The 11022-nt window shown below is 36.5% G+C and overlaps 1 protein-coding gene across 2 annotated transcripts; it reads right to left on the bottom strand.

Moving 5' to 3' along the window:
• Positions 1 to 1766: 1766 nt before the first annotated feature.
• On the bottom strand, positions 1767 to 10791 carry LOC122082548 (novel plant SNARE 11-like). 2 transcript variants are annotated; one of them, XM_042650185.1, is made up of 10 exons: positions 10373 to 10789; positions 10016 to 10108; positions 9237 to 9330; positions 9086 to 9123; positions 7790 to 7875; positions 4891 to 4970; positions 3521 to 3577; positions 3290 to 3382; positions 3103 to 3177; positions 1767 to 2180 (listed from the first exon to the last, which is right to left on the bottom strand). In XM_042650185.1, exons 1-10 carry the CDS (start codon positions 10447 to 10449, stop codon positions 2103 to 2105), a joined length of 771 nt encoding a protein of 256 aa, XP_042506119.1. In that variant the 5' UTR covers positions 10450 to 10789; the 3' UTR covers positions 1767 to 2102. The 2 variants fall into 2 exon arrangements, 1 of the variants encoding a protein (XP_042506119.1); XR_006141340.1 differs by having other exon boundaries at positions 2063 to 2180; positions 3298 to 3382; positions 10373 to 10791.
• Positions 10792 to 11022: the final 231 nt, after the last annotated feature.

Below are 11022 nucleotides of genomic sequence, written 5' to 3'. Positions count from 1 at the left end.
TTCACCAAAAGGCTATCTTCACCCACTTTTCTCCAAATAAATCTTGATTCGTATCTTTATTAGTCTTCCTCTAATTTATCATATTGGATTCTATTTAAACCTTAGTCAAGTTCTCTCAAACCCAATTGCTTTCTTAATGAACTTTGGTTTTCTACAGTGAAAAGAAAATTGAGTTGAATTAAAATGGGAGATGGGGGGGAGGGGCTTGGCACAATCTATCCCTTTGATATTTGCTTAGGTAGATTCAGTCTCTCTTAATTAATGGTGAAGAAAAAATCTCTTCATCTATGTGATTTGACCCTTTGATTAGACTGAATAAAAAATAGGCATTAGTTAATTATATCACTATTCACTCTTTCCTTCAATCATAACATCAATTCACTATAGATGAAAAGATTATTTTTTCACCAAACAGTGAAGAAAAACATATCCCATAGACAAGTTTTTGCCACCATGGTTCTTAAAAATGGAGCGGCACGGTCAGTATCAGCCGGATTAGAATGGTATTGACCTTGGCCGATCCTCGATCCTAACCTTTATGATCCCATTCCACATGTATGGTCCAAGTGTAAAATTATCATAAAAACTGATTTTAAAAAAAAAATTAAAAATGGGGTAGATCTATTCATTAAGGTCCAATGACTCCAATCCAGTCCGGTCTGGAATGCTAATTGGTACTGTTTTAGCCTTGACCATTCCTGTGACCATTCCCGAGTTTTAGAACCTTGCTACTCGGGAATGGTCATGGGATCGGTGAAGGTACTTTTGTGATGCCAATCTGGCTGGATCATATTGTATCTGAAGGATCTGCCCTTCTTTTAAATCAATTTTTATTATAATTTTACCCTTGGACTATACATGTGGATTGAGATCAGAAAGGTTACGATCAAGATTGAAAAGCTTAGGATCGAGATCAATCAAGACCAATATCATTCTAATCCAACCGATACTGACCGATCCAATCCAAATTTAAAACCATGCTTGCCACCGACCTAGAAAGTTAGAAACTCTCATTACCCAACACCATCCAATTGTGGTAAGATATCTAAACAAACTTTGGGAGATTTGCTCCCCAATAGGGAAGACGGGAAAATAATAGCAAAGACATTGGATAAAGCCGCAGAACCTCAGGCCCAATTATAGCCTATTAGGTATTAAACTACAAATCCACTCAAACCCCTTTTTAATATCTTTATCTATTTGTATGCAATATATATATGGAGCTTGCAACATTAAATATTTTAAATATTTAATGTTTCCACTAACAAAAGTCAATGATTTTCTAAATATTTGAATTTTAAAAGTCAATGCTTTAATTACTAAACTCAATTCATCCACTCTTCTTGTGACAGTAACGTGTACTCATGTACTCTTTTCTTATGGGAGTGGCCCTTGGGATAGAGAGGGGGGGGGGGTTGTAAGGTTAAGATATTGATCATGATTTACAAGAGGGAATAATTCTAGACTGGTTCCATACAGGTTGTGTCTGACACTGACCCTGGAACTGTTTCCCTTGCTTTGATAGAGGTTCTTCTTAGAGAGGGAATCTCTAAGAATATTTGATAGAGTTTACCAGTATTTAAATGGTTGAATAATAGTATAGTACATAGGAGCCTTGTAGGAGTTCTTGCCCCCTGACCTCACACCTGTAGGAGCCTTGTGCACCGGGTATGCCAAGAACAGAATATTCAAAAAGATATAAACATCTAACTCCGGATAATTATAAAATATTAGCAAATAGAAAAAGAAAAAGAAAAGAACAAGAGTAGTAGAGAAATCATTGTATTCTACGAGGTCATCTCAATCAAAATATACAACTAGGTCTGCAATCATATATCATCACAAAGAACAACTCACTCATTTCGGCCCTGTGTGGTCGGAACTGCTTCGTCGGACAAAAAGATTGAAAACCAAGACCTTGACCATGTTGAGCAGGCATTGGCTTCAGCAACTTGTGTTTCATAATCTGCTTGTTGGTATTGGATGATACACCTTCAATGTGTTATACAAAACTGAGATAAAAAAAATTCTCACACATCCTAGTTGTACCACACATCTTTTCAACAGCCTCATTGGTTCACTTGTTGCACTCTAATTGGATCTCAAAGAAGTTTCCGAGCTGGAGCTGGTGGGGCAAGCCCAGGAATATCTCGAATGTCCTTGTTATTTGGGTTTACAAGCTGGAAAATTTAAAGGGAAACAAGAGAATCAGGTATAGTAGTGGCCAGCAAATTCACAAGACTTAACTAGCTCACTAGTGCAGGTCCATAACCAGCAGCACAATTTTATCCGAAACAAGGTTGACTGCCGGATGATAGAGTTGACCAAAATTGAAAATTCAAAGTCCTATTTCTGACATGGACAAGGTGTGACATACACTAGTTGCATGATCACACACTTACAGGTTAAGATCATTCCCATCGCACAAGGAGAACCATAATGGCCTCTGATCCACCACGGCTAAAAACTCAGAAATGGAGAAACTTGACCTTTCAAAATGCATCCAGTTCATCTGTTTCGGAGTAAACTCTGGCCATTACAATGCTCATGTACCAAATGATCGACAACAGTCAACTTATCATTAGAGAGTCTGCCAAGAATATTAATTCCAAGATCCAACTCTGAGAGGTTTGGAATTGTTCAATAAATTTGTGACATGAAACATGAGAAACAACATTTTTACAGGAGGTAATGGCATTAAGTGTATGAGGTTGAAATTCACACTTTCACACTGCACTTGCTTTCGAAAAAATAGAACACAAAGGAAATTTCCCTAATAACATTTCCGGAGCAACCCCCGAAAATTAGAAAATGTTTGAATCTAATCAATGTTGGCAATTAAATAGCCAGGGAACCGAAGTGAATTTAGTCTCGAAGTTTAAGCAACGAAATCATATCCATTGTAATGAACTGGGACAAATTTAACCAAAGAGCCCAGTATTTCTAATTTTAATGGTTTTAATCCCTCTTTCCTTGGATAACTATAACCTATCACTTGAAGAAAAAACTGAAGGTATATTTGCATTCCACTTGGTTAATATATGGGATTAAGCATACAAACTAAGATGTTTCATCATAAATTAGAAAAACAAAAAAGTATACCTTCACAATGATGATGGCTATGACTCCAATGACTATTAGGACAAGCATGGCCATTATACACTTGTCAGTTGCAACCTAGAAAGAGAATGACAAGTAACAACAGAAGTAACAAAAATAAATACAACAGCAAAAATATAATACTGAAAAGAAGAAAAAGAAAAGAGATTTATATTTTTCAGAGATTGACCTGCCTACCAATTTCCTTAACCAGTTGAGATGCCTTCTTGATTGAGAAATGGATTGAGTCCAGTTCATTGACAATCCTACTCATTTGTTCTGTCTAAAAGTAGAAATAGCAAAGAATTGATATTCCATATTTGACTAAGGAAGAATAAGAGAAAGATAAACCAAGTAAATTTAGCAATTAAGCCTGAACTTTCTGATTCTTTGATCGGGATTCTGGTCAGGTGACACATACCTGTTCCTTAAGAGCAGCTGCAGTCTCAGCTCCAACATTGATTGTTTGCTCAACAACCTATATCCACAATAACATTCAGAATAGCTCCCGTGGCTGAACAAGTTATAAATTTGGAATAACTCAAACTATTGAACTTAAATTTTATTGTGAATTTTTCTTCAAAAAGATGTTACATTATAGTCTATAGAAAAGGACTATTAAGATCTCTTATCTTGTACTGCATAAATTATCTACCAGTAGAGGAAGGGGGATGCATAGTACAACATCAAGGAAACAGTAGTACCAACCAAGGTTCCAAGATTTCGGTTTTGACCAAAGTTGAAGTGAAATATACCACCCAAGTGACCGAAATGGTCAAAATATTCCAACGAAATGTCACTGAAAAATGGTCCATTTTAGTGAAAAAAACAGAAACGTTGAAAACCTCTCAATCCATATGCCTTTGTGTTTCGATGAGTGCCAAAACTGAAATATTTCATTGAAATTTTTGTATTTCGACCGAAATTTAAACTATCGTACCAACTCCAAGGTCCTTAACCATCTGATTTTGCTGAAAGACCCTACTCTGAAAAAGACAAAATAATTTGAGAAGAGGACTAAATATGCAAGTAATGGATACTTGATAATCCTCCTTCTGGAAATTACAAGTCCAAAAAGAATCCACAACCCCTCAAAAACATATCTCCCCCTCGCCCAAGAAAAAAGGAGCAACCTGCACACAACTCTAAACTATCCATGTAGGAAGCCGTGAGTGTGATCCACCAGTTGAGTATTTCAATCAATTAATTTACTGGCATTGTCCACAGTCCTGATGTTTAAAGCCGCAAGCAGGCATACTTCAATGAGGTTTTGAATCTTGGGTGTGTATCAGCCAATCTGCCTTGCAATCAACGGTATTCATTCTGATCTGCAATCCTGAGATTTAAAATCTGGTGCTTTAAAGCAACACTAATATTTTATCTTTTCATAATATTGTTTTTAAAAAATTTCAATAGATCAGAGAACCAGCAGTTTGTGGCCTGGATTCCAAAACACCAAACATAAAAGATCTTAAACCCTCAAAAGAAAGGGAAGGGAGAAAATCAATGGCTGTTTCAAGAGGAAAGAAGACTGCGACAAGGAATGCAAGCAGTTATATACTTATATCTAGAGAGTTCTCAAGGAAGATCCAAACAATCAAAGTTTCAACCTCCATAAAGAATAAAGGAGTCATGAATGGATCATGACAAATCAACAAATAATGACCAGCAGTAGCATCCTTCTTTAGAGCACCATAGTGAATAGCATATGCCAAGGAATTTATCTTCTTTTTTGTGGGTTTTTTTTTTTTTTTTTTGGGGGGGGGGGGGGGGTGGGGGGGCGCAACTAACCTGCTTTGAGCGCTCAATGGCCTGGTCAGTCTCATCCATCATGTGGTTTCCTCTATCTACTAGCTGTTGATTGGTCATAGCTGAAAATAAATAGGTTCAGCTTCAGAAATAATTGAAATGAGCATGATAATTAGGATCTATAAATTTGATTAAATGGTTAAACAGGCAAAAGTTCGTACACATCAAAAGGCCCAGGTTTTGTCCTAACATATATAACGGACTGAATCTACACCAACCAACAATGAAGATGCTAGATAAGGGAATAATACCAGGGAAAATCTATGTTTGTGGTACTTATAGAACGAGACTGAAAATAAAATTACCTTACCATTAAACAGATGCATCAGATCATAAATTTCCACAAACTATGAGGCAAAGTTAAGACACCATTGACTGAGTAAACGTACAGAAATTCGGGGGCATGGAGCGAGTGACCCATGCATTAGTTGGGTCCTAGTCCAAGAATTAAAGTATCAGTATCGGTCGGCCCAAATTAAGATACGTATCGGAGGGTATCGTATTGTATCAGAGATACGCTAAAGATACACACATAAATGGATAGGAAACATTTTTTTAAACACTTTTGCATAAAGAATTTATTAAAAAAAGCTATTGATAATATGCATTATACATAAACACTAAATTGACTGTATCGCACTAAGAATTCAAGGTTTGTAGTTGTCCCATAAATGTAAAATTATTGTTCCCAACCTTGATTTCCACTTTAGTTAGAGAGAAATATGGCTGTCAGCAACTTTGGAACAAAAACCCCTCAAAAAATCGTGTTTTTCTGAAAAATTACCCATCTTGGCCATTATATGACCGTAGCGCACTGTATCGGTACATACCGATACATACCGAAACGTATATTTCATCTCGATTTTATATTTTTCATAGAGTCGTATTGGTGCATATCGTATCGTATCGAAGTGTATCGGTGGTGTATTGATGCATATCGGTATGTATCGTAGGATATATATAGATACGAAAGGATTTTAAAAATTCCATGTATCGTATCGGTGTGTATCGTATTGGTCGGCTAAATTTAAGATATGTATCGGAGGGTATCGTATTGGTATCGGAGATGCTTTAAACTATGGGTCCTACCAGCAAGTTGGTCACCTAGGTGCGACTAGTTGACAACTCAAATGATTTACCAAATACAAACTAGTCAATGACATTTTTTTTAAAGCATTTACCATTTTGGGAAATAAAAGTCATTATTTTACTAGAACATTTTATATTTATCATGTTCAGCAAAGAGCCACAAAAATATAATGGGATTCACTACTTTGGTACACTAATAACTGTCAAAAACATTCCTCTTTTTGTGGTAATGTGGATATCTAATATAATATATCTTTTTGATACTGTGATCATATTGTTGCCAGCATGCAATTCTAAACCCTAACTTTGGAAAAATTCAGGTTTGGTTTCCCTAATTAAGACATCACCTAAACATTGACTGGCCAACGACTCAATGCTTAATCTCAGAAGACCAAAACAGATGAGAATCAACCTGCTACTTCTTCAACCTTGGTATCAAGAACAGAAATTTCTACAGGGGAAAACATCTATCCACGCTTCCTTATAACCAAGGAATCTTCTATGACATGGAATTTTAATTATATGAATTAATATAAACCATGCATCTCATGCCAGCACTATGACATAATCAATAGAATCTCAAGCCAGTGAATTTCTCATAATAAATCTCATTTCTTGTATTTATCCAATTGCCAAGGCACTCCTTTATTTAATAGAGAACACTTCTTGTTACTTAACATTGTATTTTCCTATCCAAATATTCAACCAGAATCCGCTTTTTATTTGCTGAAAGTTTTGGTCATGTACATGAGTATATCATGTGCCTGCTCTCTATCAACATGGTAATAACTAATAAGCCTTATAGCAATACCATCGAGATACAAGTCTTCTGATAGCACAACAGGCATTACTTTTACAGAGATTTTTTAGTGCAATAAAGATTATTTCAACAGATGTTCCCTTAGTTAAATTTTTCAGAACCTTCTGAGTGCAGTACAATTTGTTCCCACAGATGTTCCTTTCTTTAGTATGGTATATTAACCTTTTAAGGAGCACATCACCACCTCTAGCTCCAAATGTCTGCAAGTGAAAAGCAGTAAAAGCCAATATACAGACATAGTGCACTGTGATGTTTCTTCAGATACTCCATGCCTTCTCTGTGCTCGTCTTATGGAACAAGGAAGTAATTGAAGGTATATACTGAACAAAAAAGGATGGTTTAAATAACCATCCTATTTACTGTTTGTGTTTTCAGATCCAGGCAACTCATTCCCTCCCCCTCCTCCAGTTCCTGTTGACACTAATCCGTTTGGGAAGACGTAAGTATGCTAGCGATCTATTGAAGACATCTATCTACAAGTTGACCTAAAATTAAATGGAAGCCCACCAGTTTCCTTAATTAAGAATTCATTGGCCTTCATGCCATATTTCTATATTGCCTTCTTTTTTCTTTTTTTTTTGGTAGAATCTATATTGCCTTCTAATCACCTAATCATCTTCCTTTACCTCAGAAAATGTCTGAATACCTCAATCACTTCATCTATGTAACTCATACCCAAGCAGGGACCAACATATGTCGTACAATTATTACATGGCTCATCCATTTACCCACTCAACAGCCAACTCAACTCACTTCCCAAGCTCGCTTACTGTAACTCAACAGCAAGCTGCCCTACTTCATTTACAGTTCGAGAGGGTAGCTAAGCTGTGAGATGAGAGGAAAGATTACAGCTTCACTACAATAGCTATATTAACCTTTCTACACTTCTACTCCACATGAATTCGTGGAAATATTAGATCATAGATAAATGAAAGAAAAACACTTGCATGATAATAGATGATATATGCTTACAAGAAGCCAGTAGAACATTCTCTTCATCACCCCCAGGCCCATCAAAGAGATCAACTCGCTTGTTGTTTTCCAGATTACTTGCAGATCTGTCAGCAAATCGGCAGTAGTAAATATAAAATTCAAGGAAGAAACGGGAAAATTTTATTATGTTATCAGAAATTTATATATCTATCAAACAAAGCAAAACATAATTTCTTGAAACAACTTAAACCGATCACAGGACAAGGACAACATATTGAGATGTGGGAGTTATAGTCCCACATCAGTTTGTTCAGGTCTGTGCTGCCTTCATAAACTTGAGGAGATCACTCCACCTAATTCCTTAAGGTTTTGGGTTGGACCCTCCAACATGCTATCAGGATCCCAGGACCCTTTGTTATCCTCCCTAAGTTGTCACTCCACGTGTAGAGCCATCCATGCCAAAGCTACACATGAGGGGGAGTACTGAGCTGTTGGGAGTTGATAGACTTATAGTCCCATATCAATTTGTTCAGGTCTTTGGTGCCTTGATATATTTGAGGAGCTCTCTCCACCTAATGCCTTAAGGTTTTAAGGATCCTCCATCTTAGAAAACTTTCACAATCAAGGATAACAAATATTTAAAGCAGACCACAATGAAAATAAAAACTATCCTCCTAAATTTTCAAGGAGAAGGAGAATGAAGCAAAGGAAGAAAATATAAAGAAAGCCCGAAATGCAGATATCCTGAAACCAGTCTGACAAGGACAGGAATGTGAGGTGAGTCTTCCAAAGCAAAGAAGATCACAAAGTCCAGCCAATGGATGTCATATGCTCTGATTTTAAGTAGCAAAATATAGGAAGAAATCACATCCCTCACATTGTTTTAAACATAATCTCATAGTAGTATAGTACATCTCTGAGCTACAGTGTGCAGTAAAAAAATGGAAAACTATGATCAAGTCAAGTTTCTAAAATAGTAAATTGTATATTCATAGGATGCTATGTTTTATCAAAATATCCGGAAGAGCTCTTTCCCACCCCCACTAGACTGTAAGACAGCAAAGAAGAGGCCAGCTGGTAAGGCAGAAGATGATCTGTTCCAGATATAAAACTGATCCTAACATAAAATTTTTGTAATTGACCTTACTATATAAGAATTATATTGCAGTAACATCATAAATTAGTGAAGAAATTAATAGTTAATGCACAAGAGAATCTGATTAACCATTACAATGTCAGATAGACAGTGTCTCAAATGCAAGGAGTTCCCACATTGAGCAGGTTCTGCATACAGATAAAAAAATGGAAACTTCTTACATATCGTTGATAACTCACTGTTTTTTGAGAGCAACATAGGAATTCAATTCCTTGACCTGCACAGAAATAAAAAAATTACACATCTTGCACATATTATGTTTTTGGAATACGAATTTAGAAAATAATTAAATTCCTAAATAAATATATAACTTAAGAAACAGAACTGCACCATTGACTGTTTTTTCTCATTGAGCATCCTGTTGGTGTCTGGACTATTTCTACTTTCCCCTTCCTTCACTTCTCTATCGAACTCTTTGATGAGCCTGGATATATAAGACATTGACTATGAGAAAATTCGTTTAGCAAAGAATATTTCTCTGTCCCTGTCTGACTTTGCAAGAAATTAGCCTTTAGCTATGACAATTGGAAGAGTTTAAACATCCAATGTTTCACATCATTTTATACAGTCACTAAAACCAAATTACAATTACTAGAGAAAATTAGTCATCAGATTCCAAGAATCAACCAATTAGGCCCTTACTCAATGCAGTGTCTACATATGCAGATTATAACACTAATCTATACTACTTTGGATAAGATACCTACGAAGGCTGGGCATCATATGGAAGAGATTAAATCACAGTCAAAGGAACTAGGAACAAAAATCTCATCCCTCACCCCCCCCCCCCAACCCCACTCCAAGGAAAACTGTATTTTTCTGGTCAGTATATTTACAGGGGAAGACAAAAACTGTGACAAGTGTGGTGACTAAAACCATTCTCCTCATCAACTGAACACATTACTTCTCCCACTTCTCTCAACCTGGAAACTATGACTGAGATCTCTTTAAATGGAATTTTGTTTCTTCTGCATTTTGTTCTCCTTTATATAGACAATGAATTACATGCTTCTGCAATCCTACTCCGAGCACATTTCAGCGCTCCAAAAATGTACATGAGTATCAATCAGCCAAATCAACATCAAACAACACACACCGAGAGATCATACCTCTTACATTCCCGCATCTTTTCTGTAAGTTCTTCCAATTGCCTAGTTTGCCTATTCGGGTCCTTAATCTTCTCCAATTTCTGGAATCCATTTCTGCGCAAAAAAAGAATGACATTAAAGTTCCATAAATGAAATTTATAGAACGGTAGGACCACATTTTCGCCAGATGTACATATACGAAGATCTGTCAGATTCAAGTGCAACTACCATGAACGAAAGAAATTTAAAAAATAAATTCCGGAACTACAATACTTGTTGCCTTCCTAATTATTTAGTCAGCTCAGACTAGCTACATAAAAAGAGTTGAAATCATTCACCAGAGATCCCAGATCTCAAAATATAGCAAGTCGAACTTACGATAGAGCGCGAAAGATATCACTAATTTTTCCATCGATTTCAGCTAGCTCCTCACTAATTGCAGACAACGAATCCATCTAAATTTCGATATTCCAGACGCACTAGTTTTGTTTCACGATCTATCCAATCGAAGAATAGATCTCAGATATCAAAACATCAAAAGGTTCAAAAATGCAGATTCTCGGAGAAAATTTATTTTCAGACACCGAAGCATCAATGTAGAACAGATTCAAATCGAAGAGAAACGCAAATGTTTGATCGGATCCAATGAATGCAGGTCGGATAACTAAGTTCGATCGACCGGGGAAGCCGAAATCTAGAGTTGCAAGGCTCTCCCGATCTTCTTTGCGATGGAAACAGAGAAAATAAAGCACTTTCTCGTGATCTTCAGACAGTTCTGAGTTGTATAAAAATGTCCCGAACTCGTAGCCGTTTAAACCGCCATTTGGAACTCAGTGCACTCGTTCAGACACGATAGCCCGATGAAATTGCAAATCGGCCTCTTCAATCATGGAATCTGAATCGGGGTTCAAGTATCGGTATCGATATCAGTTGAGCCTGAAACCCGATACTTGATCAATCCAAATCTGTTGCCCGTATCGTTTCAGGGGTAAAACAGTAAAAAATGATTTTTTTTTTTTCAAAATCAA

This window comes from Macadamia integrifolia, chromosome 6 (genome assembly GCF_013358625.1).
Source record: "Macadamia integrifolia cultivar HAES 741 chromosome 6, SCU_Mint_v3, whole genome shotgun sequence".
Taxonomy (NCBI): Eukaryota; Viridiplantae; Streptophyta; class Magnoliopsida; order Proteales; family Proteaceae; genus Macadamia; species Macadamia integrifolia.
This window is presented reverse-complemented; position numbering and strand designations above follow the sequence as displayed.